Source organism: Cervus elaphus, chromosome 19, assembly GCF_910594005.1.
Source record: "Cervus elaphus chromosome 19, mCerEla1.1, whole genome shotgun sequence".
In the NCBI taxonomy this organism is placed as follows: domain Eukaryota; kingdom Metazoa; phylum Chordata; class Mammalia; order Artiodactyla; family Cervidae; genus Cervus; species Cervus elaphus.
In genome coordinates, this window is record NC_057833.1 from 42,988,526 (window position 1) to 43,005,143 (window position 16,618).

The 16,618-nt window shown below is 38.6% G+C and overlaps 1 protein-coding gene across 2 annotated transcripts in view; it reads left to right on the forward strand.

The window, feature by feature from the left end:
• Window positions 1-16,618, forward strand: part of CCDC50 (coiled-coil domain containing 50) — a 75,738-nt gene that overhangs the window by 43,151 nt on the left and 15,969 nt on the right. Inside the window, exons 5-7 of one of the 2 annotated variants that reach the window (XM_043873910.1) lie at window positions 1,617-1,734; window positions 6,717-7,241; window positions 15,144-15,259. In XM_043873910.1, coding sequence (XP_043729845.1) covers window positions 1,617-1,734; window positions 6,717-7,241; window positions 15,144-15,259 — 759 coding nt within the window. The remainder of the gene's footprint in view (window positions 1-1,616; window positions 1,735-6,716; window positions 7,242-15,143; window positions 15,260-16,618) is intronic. The other variant, XM_043873911.1, reaches the window with a different exon arrangement.

Consider the following 16,618-nt stretch of genomic DNA (forward strand, 5'->3'; position numbering starts at 1 on the left):
GATGACCTCTGCTAATTCATCTAGCCTCAACATCCAGCTTATTTCTACACTAATATAAGAGAAATTAAGTCATTCAGATGAATTTTATTTGCCTTGCAGTCTTAGTATATTCTTCATCTGACTTATTCAGAAAAATGAAGAAAGAATGGTAATTAATTTTTGCCTCAGAAGTAAGCCCCTCAAACTGCCTGTGATTTTTATTACCATTTGTATCAGTGGGTATTGTTGCCTTATTTGTAAGATCTTTAAGAATCTAGTAACATCTAGGGATTTTCTTTTTTAAAAAGTGTACAAAAACAAAGTTTATGTGCTATTTTTGTTGGGCCTTTTATAGAAATAATCTTCAAATTCTGAACTCTATCTCTTGCCAGCTCAAAATCTTTAGCAACTTTTCATCCCTTACATTATAGACTCCAGACTTTTTAAAATTGACTGTAAAGGGTGCCTAGCATCCAGCCTCTGTTTTTCTAACCTCATCTTTCTCTAACACCCCACACACAGTGTTCTTTTTTTTTTTAAACACACACCCAGTGTTCTAATTGGACTGTTGGTTGTTTTCTAGAGTGATGCCCATTAAAAAAGTTATAACTTTGCTGGTGGTGTTCTCAGCAAAGAATATCTTCCCTTGCTTATTGGAATCTAGTTCTTTGTTTAAAACCTAACATTAATGCAAAGCCTTGAACCAATTCATATAAACAGAAGTAGTATTCCCCTTTTGGTGCTCTCATAGACATTTCTCCCCCTTTTTTTGAGGCATTTACAATTTGGTTGTGTTACAGTTATTTGTGTATTTCTTGTTTTCAAAGTGGGTGGTGATCTTTTAGGGGATGAAATCAGAATGTTATTTGCCACTCAGCAGCTGCTGAAAACTCATCTGGAGATGGAGCACAGGGGAGACAGGAGGAGGACTGTTTTCTGTTTTGTTTTTTTTTTTTAGTTAAGACAGCCGTCCTCTAACGCAAAGCTAAATCACAATCAGCTGAAAGATTCTTTAAAAAACTTTTTTTTAAATGAAATGAAATCAGTGTATTTATACATTAGTATATATAAAATAAATAGCTCATGGGAAGTCGCTGTATAAAACAGGCGCTCAGCGTGGCGCTCTGTGACAACCTGGAGGCGTGGGGAGGAGGTGCAAGAGTGAGGGGACATGTGTATGCTTGTGGCGGATTCATGTTGTTGTATGGCAAAAGCCAACACGATATTGTAAAGCAATTATCCTCCAATTTAAAATAAATTTTAAAAAAAGTTATAGATTATGGCAGTCTTCCTCATTCAGACTTAGTGAATCATCATCTTGGAAAAAGGGCCCATAAATATGTATTTGAAAACTTCTGTTCCATAACCAGTTTTAGGAATATTGTATTTGACTATCTTCAGGCTGAGTTAGATTTAAATTTAGTTAAGAAACCTTTCTCCCTCATCTTGTGTGCTTCCTGTTGAGCAGTCGTCCTTGACATTTGGACAGTGTGAGCGTAATACCAGAAGGTCTGGAAAACCATAGGCAGAGCCACAAAAGCCTGGGAATGGAATGTCAAACCACTGACCTGCAGGGTTACTGTATGGCGTTTGTTCTTTCTCCGAAGTATTTATTTTTCTTCTCTCTGTATTTGCAGGACATTGCTCGACTCTTGCAAGAAAAGGAGTTACAGGAAGAGAAAAAGCGAAAGAAACACTTTCCAGAGTCTTCTGGAGTCAGTGCTTATGGTGATAGTTACTATTATGAAGATGGAGGTAATAATACCTGTCTTTAGACTCAGTTGCAAGACACCTTTTAAATTTGTCTGTAAAGTGACTCTAGGGCCCATTTAGATTTGTGGTGGAATTTTATCTTATCTAATGAATCCATCTGTTCTTTAGATGGATGACCAGAGTCATTTTTATGGCTGTAAAATGTGAATACAGTTTAGCAGAATCTGACATGTGTTCTTTTGCACTGTTGCTACTTAGAATGTTATATTACATTCTAAGTACATAAACTAGGGTGAGGAAAAATGGCAGATGAGTCTCTGCCTCAAGGAAATCTGGGCAGTACTGTTTGAAGCCTCAAAGTAGCCCAAATAATAAAGGAGGTACAGCCTTTATAGATGATGGGATACCAAAGCTTTTTCCCCATGCTTCTTATCTTTTAAACCTAGGCCAGTGGATTACCCTGCTGGTGACAAAATTGAATATTATGATTTTCTGTTGAGTTTTTGCTTTTCATGCTTTCTTTGCTATTTCTACCACATAGAAGGTTTTCTGAGAGAGAGAGATCCCTTCTCTAGTGCCCGCTTCTGCGGTGTGGTGGTGGTGTGGTGTGGTGGTGGTAGCGCTTGTGGTCACCGTGATTCTTCATCTTAAAAGTGTGTTGGGAAATGAGTATTTGCAAGTATTATTTAGTTCTTTTTAAAGACATGTTAAAGGACGGATATTTCCTGTAGTTTTTAGTGTCAGTATTTAACTGTAGTTCAGCTTGGGGACCATGTGCTGTACGTAGTCGCTCAGTTGGCATCTGACTCCTTGTGACCCCATGAACTGTAGCCTGCTAGGTGCCTGGGGATTGCCTGGGGATTCTCCAGGCAAGAATACTGTAGTGGGTTGCCATGCCTTCCTCCAGGGGATCTTCCCAATCCAGGGATGGAACCCAGGTCTCCCGCATTGCAGGCGGATTCTTTACCCTCTGAACCAACTTGGCTTCCGTGGTAGCTCAGTTGGAGACCATACTTAGGATACCAAATAGCAACCAAATAAAATCTAAAGGCAGCTTCTAGAGAGTAAAGATTTTAAGATGAGTAATCCCCAAGGCCCCTGAAAATTAATTATCAATTGCTTTTCTATAGTATCATAAAAGGTAAGTAGGTATTTTTCTTTGGTGAGTAGAATGAAAAGGATGTGTATGTAGATAATAGGATTATTATAGTTGAGTCTTCCAGTCACACTGTTCTAAATCTTTCAAAATGAGTAGAGCTCAACTCTGTAACACAATTAGTAAGCAGATTGATTCTCTACTGTGGCTTGGTGTGTTCTTCCACATGTGAAATGCTCAACTCTTTTTTGATAGCCATTTTCCTTATCCTGGTTTTTCTAATCAAATTATGTGATACATCATTCAAGAAGAAAAATTGCCAGTATTTTTCTGTACTAGAGATCCGAAGGTAAAGAGTTACTCGTCAGCTTTAATTAAAATCTTAGAGATATGATCTGATTTTTTTGTTTTTTTGTAATTCTGCCGGAAGGCACGTTCATTGCAGATAAAAATATAACCATTCTAAACTTTTGAATTGAAAAACATTAGGGTGGTAAATAAGTACACTAAAGTCCTGATTTTAGTGTTCCTCTTTTAAAACCTTACACTTAACTCAAATTGGGACTCAAACCTGGTGGTTTCGACCAGAATATTATCATTGTGATTTGTCTCTGTAGACTATATTAATAATTCAGTAGATTTTCAGGGACAACCTAAATTTTTAAAAAATTTATATTTAATGCTTTTGTAAACTTACAGAGAGTGCTGTGTGTGCTTTTCTTGGACTTGGGGCAGGGGGGGATTGGGAATAGGATCTAGGGATCTCCTGAGTGTGTACCTGTAAAGTACTGTTGGAATTTCTCTTCAGTTGTGTTGTTGTTGGGAGATGATACATTGCTGAACATGTGATCTTCATTTATATGCCTTTGAGTCAGATCAAGGTGAGTTCTACAGAGGCCACATTATAGTCCAGCTGACATTTACAAAGCAGCTGTATGTTCTTTGCAGTGGTCCTTTCCCAACACATAAGGGATATTCTTGAATTGTACTTCTCTGCCTTTGCGTGCAATATAATTTTTGTCTGTCTTACATAATAATCAGAGCGAATCATTGTGGAAGTGGTCGCTTTAGCTTTAATTTTACTTAGACTTTAATAAATCAATCTTTAAAAAGTAATCATTTATAGATTTTCTACAAATCTGGACTTATCCAAAACCCCTGTCAGATTTATATCAACTGAAATTGTATATCTTATTTATGAATCCATGTTTCTCTTTCAAAGCCCCTCACCTGTATTGCTGGCATATTAAAGATTTTTTTTTTTAAGTCATGGTCTTTGCAGTCATTAGACCTCGATTCAAGTTACATCCCTTCCTTAGAAAAATTGTAATATTAAGGAAGTTATCCACTATAATCACTGTAATCCTTTTTCTCATCTGTAAAATGAAGATTCTAAAAATATATCCTTCACATGGATGTTGAAAAATAAACAATAGAATTTTTGTGAAGACTTATTAAACTATAAAGTACTATTATTTGTACAAATATTAATGTAAAGTGGACTTCCCTGGTGGCTCAGATGGTAAAGCGTCTGCCTACAATGTGGGAGACCCAGGTTTGATCCTTGGGTTGGGAAGATCCTCTGGAGAAGGAAATGGCACCCCACTCCAGTATTCTTGCCAGGAAAATCCCATGGACGGAGGAGCATGGTGGGCTACAGTCCATGGGGTCACAAAGAGTCGGACACGACGGAGTGACTTCACTTTTCACTTTAATGTAATGTGTGTATTAAATAATATTTGGTCTGTCCAAACAAAAATCATTTTATTTTGAAAGACAAACATGGAAGAACACAAAATGTTTGCAAATATATGTGTGTGTGTGTATGTATATATGTATACCTATACATATATATGTATACATATGTATATATGTATATACACACACATATATGTATATGTATATACATATATATATGTATGTACGTATTGCCTATAAGGAAGTTAATTATATTTGCCAAATAACTTGGTCTCAAGAAATACAGAAGTCTCAATTCTTAACTGGACAGGGTTTTAAAGGATTCAAACATTCCTCCATCCCTGTCTTCTTTTTTGCCCCAGGTTTAAAGATATCACAAGTGAGCACAATAAATATTTTTCCCTATCAACTCTGTGAAAATGTAGTGACAGCCCTTTTCTAATTCTTGCAACACACTTCCCTAAAGTGCAACTGTTAATATCTGTTAACGTATTAAAAGAAGTAAAAATAAAAATAAAAATAAAACAATCATGACTTCACAAGTCCGTGTTAAAAACAAAACCTTTCTTTTCTCTTTTTGGGTTTATAGGCAGGCCTCACTCCTGCAGTTTTCTGTGGGAACATTGGTATTAACACTAAACCATCATTTCCTCCTTGTGATCGTAGTTTAAGTAGCTGGTCAGTATTATGATAATTCACAGCAGTAGTAAATAGATTCTCAGTTGTCAAGATACACTTAAAATAATAGTTTGCGTAAAACATACTTTTTTATTAGAGTAATTGTTCTGTTTCACTTTTGCTTTATGTAAAAAATAAATTCTATCATAAATTATGAAGATAAATACCTCTACAGACTTTTTGGAAGACAGGTTTTAATTTAGACATCGTCTTTGAAGCAAACGTTCTTTTCTTCTGGAAAACTCAAGAAGAAACCATTTAGAGTTTTGAGTGCAAGCTTTATTGGCATCATTGATGCATTTAACACATATCCATATCTCCCCTTCCTGTATTCCTTCACTAGATTAACAATAACAAACATTAACAAAAGCAAAGAGCCCAAAACCAAACCAAACAAACAAAAAAACCCTGATAACTAAGGAAAGATACGGTTATTTATTTTTTCTACATTCCATCCAGTTACAAGAGCTGCTTCAAATGCAGTTCAGCAAGTGACTAATTCCAAGGGGGAATCTTGGCTGTCCTAGCAATTTTCCATGGAGTTAAGATTTCTTTTTGTTATTTCCCCATTATAGTAAAAGTCTTTGGAAATGTTAAATGTGCTCTTGGAATATTCGTTGTTAATTCACTTCCTTTGTTTTCATAGTTTGCTTGTTCCTAAAAGAGACCTGACAACAAAGCACCAAGTCTGTGCTGTTTCTCTAGTTTGTGTTAAACTTAGGGACTTGCATATTTAGCACATGTTGTATTTCTATATACAGAATACAGTATCTTAAAGTTTTTTGAAATGTGTTTAGGAATTGGCTTCTTTTTATGTACTCTGTTATGGCATCTATTTTTAATTATTTTCCTCTACACAGCTTCAAGTAAGATTTGAAAGAGAGTCATCCAAAGATAACAGGGTCATTTACTCACATAAAATTCTCCTTTGCTCCCTCTTCTTCCACACTGAACTGTAATTTTCCTGGGAATGTTTGCTTTGGCTACCTAAGGGGAGAGGATGGAGGAATACAAAATCTGTGGATCATCTTTCTGAACCAAGTAGAAATGCAATATTAAATTTATTGTTATTTCCAATAAGAATATTTCAAAGTCTCTGACTGGAATCACAAAGCTTAGTTCTTTCTATTTTTATAAGATTCCTTCATCTCTCACTTAACCACCCTCCCCCACCATATACTAGTTCCAAATCGATTTTATAAATAGAATTGAACACTTAATGACTGGAATTTTTGTTATTGGCAAATATTAAAGTACTATGTTAATCCTTCCCTAATCATGATCAAGCTCTTCTTTCAGATTTAACTTATTTCATTTAATTTCAGGTTAGTTTTATTACCTTTTTGGCTATGTACCTAGAATCCTTCATGTATGCACGGACCATTCCAGAAAATACTCATCCATTCGTTTCAGTTTGTTAAACTGAAAAAATGGTCTTCTTCATTTTAAAATATATTAAGCTTGAGGCCTGTGTCCATCCTGTAGTGAGTTCATACTCAGTCATTAAGTTAACCTGCATTTCTGTTTTTCACGTCCCTCCGCCTCCGCTCAGACCAGCCACGGTCAAGGAGGGCAGGGGAGTTGGGTTCTGGAAGCTCAAGGCCTTGTAGACTTCAACATGAGGAAAAGACTGTGAAGCACCGGAGGGAGAGATCCAGACATCCACAGGAGAACTTGACAGACTCCGAAGAGCACTGTTCGTCAGAGAAACCTCTGTCATCTTCTAGCTCGGGTCAAGTGAGGGACGATCCCCAAATTAACACCGAGCCTGAAAGAAAACGCTGTGGCCACGAGAGGCTCCGGAGACCTCCCCTCCCCAAGGTCAGCGGTGAGGTGCTTCTGAGCACCGAAGCGGATGACTGGGAGGCTCGCTCTAGCCATCGAACTCGGAACTGGGAAAAACAGTTCAGACAGCAAGACCCGCTCTCTCCCAAAACCTCACGGAAAGCGGGGCTTCCCTGCAAGGAAGCCGTTTTTAGGAGGGACCATGGGCAAGGTGAGCACAGAGAGAGGAAACGCAGGCCCCGGACTCCTCCCTGCTCAGAGAGCGAGGAGCAGCTCCAGCTCCACGACACAGGTAATGAAGGCCAGCCTGGTCGGGAGTCCTGCTGTCGTGTGTGTACGTGCAGACACATGTATCTGTTAAGCGCCGTAGACAACATGTCCTTTCTCTCTGGTTTATGCTTATGGCTTTGAGATAAATCCTGGAGCCAGATATTACAAAAGGTATTTACTTAATCTCAAATCTCAAGAAGGAGAATATCTGTATCTTTTCCCTTCTGCCTTCTAAGAGAATTCACACTCCTTGCAAGGTTCTTCCAGCCCCAAGATTGCAGTGGAGGTACTCGTCCCAGGTACAATTTTTAATCTGCCAAGACCTTACATCAGAGATTCTGGTACTAAAGCAGTGCTATTGAGTTTCTGATTTTGATTCCATGAACCCAGAAGGTCTAATGACACCAACTTCATAATATTTGCCTCCAAAGAAGACCTACAGGGCTGGAAGTACTGGATTTTCTTCACCTCATCTTTCTCAGTTGTGAAGTGAGAGATGAGACAGGCGGTCTCTTAAGATAGTGTTATTCAAATAGTGAGCCTCTAGTTTGTTTTCGTCAGAATCAGCTGGGCTGTTTCCTAAAAATGCAGATTTCTGGATCTTACATGTGTTATCAATCCCTGGAGTGCAGCCTGGCAACTTGGGCTTGTTTTACCAGGAGGTGATTCTTACGCACTTAACGTTTGAAAACAGTTGTTTTGAGTTCCTTCCTGTGCTTTAACCAGCTTCAGCTCTCCATCTGGTGCTCTGAAGCACCAGTGTCAGGTAGGTTCTTGGTACTTACTTAGGAATGAGGTGAATGGTCGACCTAAGCCTCCAATTTCTGGCATCCCTGAGGCCTAACTCTGAAGCCCGTCGCTGACACAATAATGGTTCTCCATGCTTTTCTGGAAACTGCTGCTGTGAGCTTTTTCCATGTGGCTGTACCACTCCGAGTCGTAGCACTGGCTGTCTGGTGTTTTAGTTAGACTATACTCATCTCCCTAGTTTTGTTTTGCTCTTATGGAATGCTTACAGAGACTCAGGGGTTATGGGGGGAAAATACCAAGGAACCGACTCTTCTTACTTCCTTCCATTTACTGTTGCCCAGCCAACCCCTGCTTCTGGTCTGGAGAGTGATTCCTGGGCTGCAGGTTCATGTTGATTCTTTTGGTTCCCCCTATCATTTTATCTCTTCCTGTCATGTTAGTCCTTTAAATTTTTAAAGGACTTGGTGATAAAATGAAAATCCAGTTCAGCAATTGTCTATATGCCACAAATCTTCTTGCCTCAGGCTTTGTGTTTAGGGGTAGATGCTTGGGTCTGAGCCTCAAACAGTTCATGAGTCAAGCCACAAAGATGGATATGTAAACAAGCCATTGCAAATTTGATATACTTTGAACAAAGAGCTCTGGGGCAATAGAGGAGGAAGTGGTAAAATCTACCTGGAGTGTGATTTGTAAGTTACCTTATATCAGATTTAGAAAGACGTGTTGGAGGGAGGAAGGGTGATTTCATCGACCTCTGTGTTTCTGATTTTGTGAATCCAACCCTTTAAGTGTGCTCTGAGGGCTGGTTAACCTCTATGGCTTTTTTAGTATGCTCAAGGGTATTTTAAACAGACTTAGAAAGGGTGGAAATAGTATGAAAGAAACTCACAGTGACTCACAGACCCTACTACTGGAGTTGTAGGCAAACGTTTTGTCCCTTTTATTTTAATAACATAAGAGTTTTAAAAACAGTGTGACTAGGCAGTTACTAAAATGGCAGCAACGTAGCTGCTAGCATCTGTCATCTTATTTTCAGCTTACTTTGCAGATTTCTTACTTTACAATGCCAAAGACTTTGTTGGCATTTGATTTTGTGAGCCACCCACCACCCTAGAATAGGCCAGAAGATTACATTAAAATATAATTATGTACTGGTGTCTATTCTTGCTGTTGAAAAAGTTCTTAAAGTTGTTAGCATAGGCCAAAGTTTTGTTTAACCTAATAATGAAGAAACCAGCAGGACAGCAGAGAGCTAGTTCTAAGAGCACTGGTTTGTGGGATGATCCGTTGAAAAAGAAACACAGAATAAAATTGCAAAATTATATATATGATGGGCTAATTTTCTAAAGAGCAGTAAATCCATACTACCTTTGAGGGTAACATCGCTGTTGGGCTATTAGATTGAAACAGCTTATTAATTTTCTGCAGTTTAACTTCCAACCTCTCAGAGCCGTTAAACACCATTCTATGATATTTATCAAAATTTCTTTAAAGGTAAGCTTTGTTTGTTTATTGAGGGAGGTTCTTGTTTTCTCAAACTGGAGAATGATGAACAGAAAAAGATAAGCAAGAATTTGATTAAAAAGTGAATGTGGAACTTGAAAATATGGCTCACCTGGTTTTTTGAAAGCTAGTTTCCAGATTAGGTTACCAAAATGAAGACTGCGATTTTCTTAATTTCTTTGAATTAGCTATATTTAATAACATTTTGAAGCATCTCTATTTTCTGTAATGACAGGCTTACAGTGTACTATCTGAAATTCCTTCTTAGGTACTTAGAAAAGCTCTTTTCACCTTTGGTATGAAGTATGCTGCAGTTAGTAAGCAGTCTTGTCAGTCTAGAAATCTAGTATTCCAGGCTATAGAAATTTTCTACTTAATGAGATCTACAAGTTCCAAACAAAGAGTTCAAATAAACTCTTCTCTCTCCCTTTAAATATTTAACCTAGGGAGAAATTACCTCAAAATTTAACAATATTTATTTTTATTGGGGTATAGTTGACATATAACATTAAGTTTCAAGTGTATAATTGTATATATTGCAAAATGATCACCAGAATAAGTCTAGTTAACATCATCACCATACTTAATTAAAATTTTTTTCTTGTGATAAGAACTTTGAAGATTTATTCTCTTAGCAATTTTTAGATGTACAGTATAATACAGTCTCCATTCTGTACATTATATCCCCATGACTTATTTATTTTATAACCAGAGGTTTGTATTTTATGACTTTCTTTACCCATTTTGCCCATCCTCCAATCTCTCCTATGACAATTACAAATCTGTTCTCTGTATCTTTGGGCTCAAAATTTTTTGTTTTGTTGTTTTGTTTTAGATTCCACGTATAAGTGAAATTATATATTATTTACCTTTCTCTTTATAGTCGCAACTCTCACATCCATACATGACTCCTGGAAAAACCAAAGCTTTGACTAGACAGACCTTTGTTGGCAAAGTGATGTCTCTGCTTTTTAATATGCTGTCTAGGTTGGTCATAACTTTTCTTCCAAGGACCAAGTGTCTTAAATTTCATGGCTGAAGTTACCAACTGCAGTGATTTTGGAGCCCCACGAAAATAAAGTCTGTCACTGTTTCCATTGTTTCCCCATCTGTTTGCCATGAAGTGATGGGACCAGAGGCCATGATCTTAGTTTGATCAGATGTTGAGTTTTAAGCCAACTTTTTCACTCTCCTTTTTCACTTTCATCAAGAGGCTCTTTATTTCTTCTTCACTTTCTGCCATAAAGGTGGTGTCATCTGCATATCTGAGGTTATTGATATTTCTCCTGGCAATCTTGATTCCAGCTTGTGCTTCATCCAGTCCAGCATTTCTCATGATGTACTCTGCATATAAGTTAAATAAGCAAGGTGACAGTATACAGCCTTGATGTATTTGGAACCAGGCTGTTTTTCCATGAGAGTTGGACTATAAAGAAAGCTGAGTGCCAAAGAATTGATGCTTTTGAACTGTGGTGTTGGAGAAGACCCTTGAGAGTCCCTTGGACTGCACGGAGATCCAACCAGTCCATCCTAAAGGAGATCAGTCCTGAATATTCATTGGAAGGACTGATGCTGAAGCTGAAACTCCAGTACTTTGGCCACCTGATGTGAGGAGCCAACATATTGGAAAAGACCCTGATGCTGGGAAATACTGAAGGCGGGAGGAGAAGGGGATTACAGAGGATGAGATGGTTGGATGGCATCATCGTCTCAATGGACATGAGTTTGAGTAAGCTCTGGGAGTTGGCGATGGACAGGGAAGCCTGGCGTACTGCAGTCCATGGGGTTGCAAAGAGTCAGACACGACTGAGCGACTGAACTGAACTGAACCTTTCTCTTTCTTACTTTACCTACCAAGATGCCTTCAGGGTCCATTCCTGTTTTTGTAAATGGCAAGATTTAATTCTTTTTATGGCTGAATAATATTGCTCTGTGTGTGTGTATGTAAATCTCAGATTTTCTTTATCCATTTATCCATCAATGGGCACTTGGGTTGTTTCATGTCTTGGCTATTGTAAATTATAATACAGTGAACACAGGGTGTGCATATCTTTTTGAGTTTGTATTTTCATTTCCTTCAGATAAATTCCAAAAGTAGAATTACTGGATTGTATGGTGGTTCTAGTTTTTTAAAAAAAAATTTTTTGAGAGACTTCTATACTGTTTTTCATAGTGGCTACACCAATTTACATTCTTACCATCAGTGCACAAGGGTTTTCTTTTCTTCACATCTTGCCAACACTTGCTGTTTCTTGTCTTTTTGATAATAGTTATTCTAAAAGTGTGCCATATGACACCTCTTTGTGGCTTTGATTTGCATTTCCCTGATGATCAGTGATGTTCAGCACCTTTTCATACCTGCTGGCCATCTATATGTCTCCTTTGAAAAAATGTTCAGATCCTCTGCCTATTTTTCAATCAGATTGTGTTTTTGCTATTGAGCTGTACGAGTTCTCTATGTATTTTGGATGTTAACCCCTTATCAAATATGTGATTAGTGAATATTTTCTCCCATTCTTTTTTTCTCCCATGCCTTTTTATTTTGTTGACAGTTTCCTTTGCTATGAAGTTTTTTAGCTGGATGTAGTCCCACTTGCTCTTTTTACTTTTGTTGCATTTGATTTTGGTGTTGAATCCATAAAAATCATCTCTAAGACAAATGTCAAGAAGCTTACTGCCTGTGTTTTCATCTAGGAGTTTTATTGTTTTGGGTCTTATGTTCAAGTATTTAATCCATTTTGAGTTAATTTTTGTGTATGGTGTAGCTAGATGGTCAGGTTTCATTCCTTTGAATATGGCTGTCCAGCTTTCCTAGCGGTGTTTACTGAAGAGACTGTCCTTTGTTCGCTCTGTGTTCCCGTCTTCTTGGCCATAGATCAATTGACCATTTATACATCTGGGCTCTCTGTTTCGCTCCGTTGATCTGTGTATCTTCCTCTCTCTTTTTTTTTTTTTTTTTTGGCTGCACAACTTGCAGGGTCTTAGTTCCCCAAACAGGGATTGAACCCACACTCTCAGCAGTGAAAGCTCGGTGTCCTAACCACTGGATCCCCACAGAATTCCCATATGTCATTCTGTTTTTAGCTGCCAAGAAGTCACAGACTTAACACCCTTCCAAATCAATTAAGACTCTTCATTTGATCATTTCATTTGAATGCCTTCCAAGCATCCTTGATCGATATTAAAGCAAAATATTTTCTCAGTTAATTTTCTGGTAGAGAGCAGGAGGCAGCGCCACAGAGAAAGTTTAGTTCTCGAAATCTGAGTGCATTTCCACTGTATTTCTTTCACCAGATGGCTTACTTGAAGGAACAGGGTGTGATCTCCCCTGTTGTCCTCAACTAGGCTTTGGACTGCTCGTGAAAGTGTCATTTTACTGTAGATGGGCATGAAGTGAAAGTGTTAGTCACTCAGTAGTATCTGACTCTGCGACTGCATAGATTTTGGCCCACCAGGCTCCTCTGTCTGTGGACTTTTCCAGGCAAGAATATTGGAGTGGATTTCCATTCTCTTCTCCAGGGGATCTTCCCTATCCAGGGATCGAACCTAAGTCTCCTGAGTTGCAGGCAGATTCTTTACCATCTGGGACACAAGAGGGCTCTGTAGATAGACATATGATACAGAAACCTATCTTGTCTGTTGACTTTTCCCAATGCCTATCTATTTATTTTTCCCTAAAATCTTCCCTTCTAGTTATGACCAAGCTAATTATAACTCAAGGAGGTTTATCTACTCTTGTGAGTGAGTATGCCACTGTTTCCTGATTGTCCCAAACAGCTTGAAAATCTGCATTAAAACTAGCCCAGCCAGCATAAGATCTGGAAACTCTAGGGATGATGTGAAGTTGAAGTAGTTTTCACATTTTGTGTAATTGAGCCAAACCTAACAAAGCCAGATTCACTAGTCTTCACTTGTGGTAAGGCAGATGAGCCTGTGGCTTTTGGTTTTATCACAATGCTGGATTTAAAGCTCTAAAAGAGGCTGCAGCAGATAAGTAAACTCTTCATGTGCCCAGAATTTAGTTGTATTTTTTTCTTTACTTTTTCCTCTTTTATTTAAAGCAAGTGAATCATGAAGTAAGGCATTTTGATAAAAATTATGTTCATGTACAGTTAATTTGATGGACATAATACACTAGTAGTTCGAGAGGTAATTGCAATTAAGAATCAACTATAAGATTTAAAACAAACTAACAAAGGCCAGATCACACCCACACTATATCTTTTAGAATCTCAGGGGTTTGGGTCAAAAATGTTCATGTGTATTTAAAGTATCGCAAGTGATTGTGATGTATAGACATGATTGAGAACCACTAATATAAAGAAATAGGCAACTAGGAGTAAATTATTTTTCCTTCCTTCAGTGACACATTTACTGAAAGTCACTGTTCCAGATGGTTAATCTTGTTCACTGCATAAAAGATTTTTATTATTTTTTAATATAATACATTGTTGAATACATTGTTGAAAAGTTGTAATTTATAAAAGATACCAAAAAAAAAAAAGGATACCAAGAGGGCAATACACAAAATTTTGGAATAACCATTAGCATTCACCACTTAAGAGTTATAAAAGGAATATATGCTGCCCTAGCAACTTCACTTTCACTTTTTACTTTCATGCATTGGAGAAGGAACTGGCAACCCACTCCAGCGTTCTTGCCTGGAGAATCCCAGGGACGGGGGAGCCTGGTGGGCTGCCGTCTGTGGGGTCTCACAGAGTCGGACACGCCTGAAGCGACTTAGCAGCAGCAGTGGCTCAGATGGTAAAGAATCTGCCTGCAGTGATTCTTTATGATTCTTTAATGTAGGAGACTCAGATTTAATTGCTGGGTCAGGGAAGACCCCCCTGGAAAAGGGAATGGCAACCTACTACCAGTATGCTTGACTGGAGAATCTCCTGGACAGAGGAGCCTGTTGGGCTACAGTCCATGGGGTCACAGAGTTGGACTAACACACACAACAAAGTAAAAAGTCAAAGTTCCCTACTAGTCCCCATGTTCCTTTCTCCTCAGAGCAAGTAAAACTCTTAAGGTCATTGTGCTCTCTGACATTTCACTTATGTTATATCCTCCGTAAAATTTAACAACATTAAACTGATCAGAGCACTGAGAGAGATCTAAAGCAAGTGAATTTGGAGGCTTATCAGAGCACAACCCAGGGCACGGCCGCGGGTTGGTTAGCAGGGACTGGCACAGAACTCTCGGGTGATGCTCTTTCTGTTCCCTCTGAAGTGAGGTCTCCAAGGCTGAGGCGAAAAAAGGGAAAGCCTCTCATCTTCTCCAGCCTTGACAGCTTAGTCTCTTCAGAATTCCAGCTAACTTTCTTTTCTCTAAATTCTTTTTATTTCAGGGACTTAATCTTTGTTCACTTCCTGTTTTACAGAAGCTTCACTTACAGTTCTTTGTATGGTTTACTTCTGTTGGAGAAACTGTGTGAGAGGCAGTTTTTACCAGGCAGGTCTGGGTGGGTAACTGTGTTTAAATGTGTGGATTACCTGTATCACCTCTCCCATGCCGAGGGGAAACAGTTGTTTCCAACACACCCTACACTGAGTTTTAGAGTGGATGCAGCTCTGTCACAGTTAGATACTGAAGACAAACTTCTTTTTCTTAAATGGTTCAACTTCTCATGAAATTCCTCAGTAGCCTTATTGCACTGACTTTTTTCTAGGAATGAAGCCCAGAGTGATGAAAGAAGCAGTTTCTACTCCATCACGAGTGACCCACAGAGATCAGGAATGGTATGATGCTGAAATTGCCAGAAAACTTCAAGAAGAAGAGATTTTGGTGAGCAGAATTTAACACACGATTTTAGGTGAATCAGTTTTTTGTGAATTGAATCAACCTTGGCATTTATATAATAGGTGTTTTAGTCCTTTCTGTTGAGAAACTGATACCTTTTTTATGGGTGGAAAAAGCAAGACAACAGGAATAATGTGTCCAGTTTTATTCACTGAGTAAGCATTCAGTTCATTTCAGTTCAGTTCAGTCCAGTCGCTCAGTCATGTCCAACTCTTTGTGACCCCATGGACTGCAGCACACCAGGCCTCCCTGTCTATCACCAATTCCTGGAGCTTACTCACACTCATGTCAGTTGAGTCGGTGATGCCATCCAACGATCTCATCCTCTGTCGTGCCCTTCTCCTCCCACCTTCAGTCTTTCCCAGCATCAGGGTCTTTTCAAATGAGTCAGCTCTTCATATCAGGTGGCCAAAGTATTGGAGTTTCAGCTTCAGCATCAGTCCTTCTAATGAACACCCAGGACTGATCTCCTTTAGGATGGACTGGTTGGATCTCCTTGCAGTCCAAGGGACTCTCAAGAGTCTTCTCCAACACCACAGTTCAAAAGCGTCAATTCTTCAGTGCTCACATTTCTTTATAGTCCAACTCTCACATCCATACATGACTACTGGAAAAACCATAGCCTTGATTAGACGGACCTTTGTTGGCAAAGTAATGTCTCTGTTTTTTAATATGCTGTCTAGATTGGTCATAACTTTTCTTCCAAGGAGTTAAGCGTCTTTTAATTTCATGGCTGCAGTCACCATCTGCACTGATTTTGGAGCCCAAAAAAATAAAGTTTGTCACTGTTTCCATTGTTTCTCCATCTATTTGCCATGAAGTGATGGGACTGGGTGCTGTGATGTTTGTTTTCTGAATGTTGATATTTAAGCCAATTTTCTCACTCTCCTCTAATTTGGTAAAAATAGACCCTGTCTTAGCTAATGATTGCCTGGAGCAATATCAATATCCTCAAATACGCAGATGAACTGAACTGAAAGACCTGTCCCTCCAGATTGTCCCAAGCACAGAGTGCCTTACTCTGCCGTGAACCCCCTCACGTTTGTTGACGGCCAGCAGCTGCCACAGCCCAGGGTTTAGTCTTTGCAGAGCAGATGGCAAATGCCCTATTTGCTTAGTTGTCGCCAACAATCTTGGCAAGTGCCAGCTTGTAGTTGACAGTATATATATATATGTATAGTGGAATACTATTCAGCTATAAGAATGAGGAAATCCTTCTGTGCCACAGACTCTGTGACTGAACTGAACTGGCTAATGAAAGTATACAAACTTATTATCATCTTCAGGGATGTTGATCACAATTAGTTTCAAATACCAGTGGGTTTTTTTTTTGTTTGTTTGTTT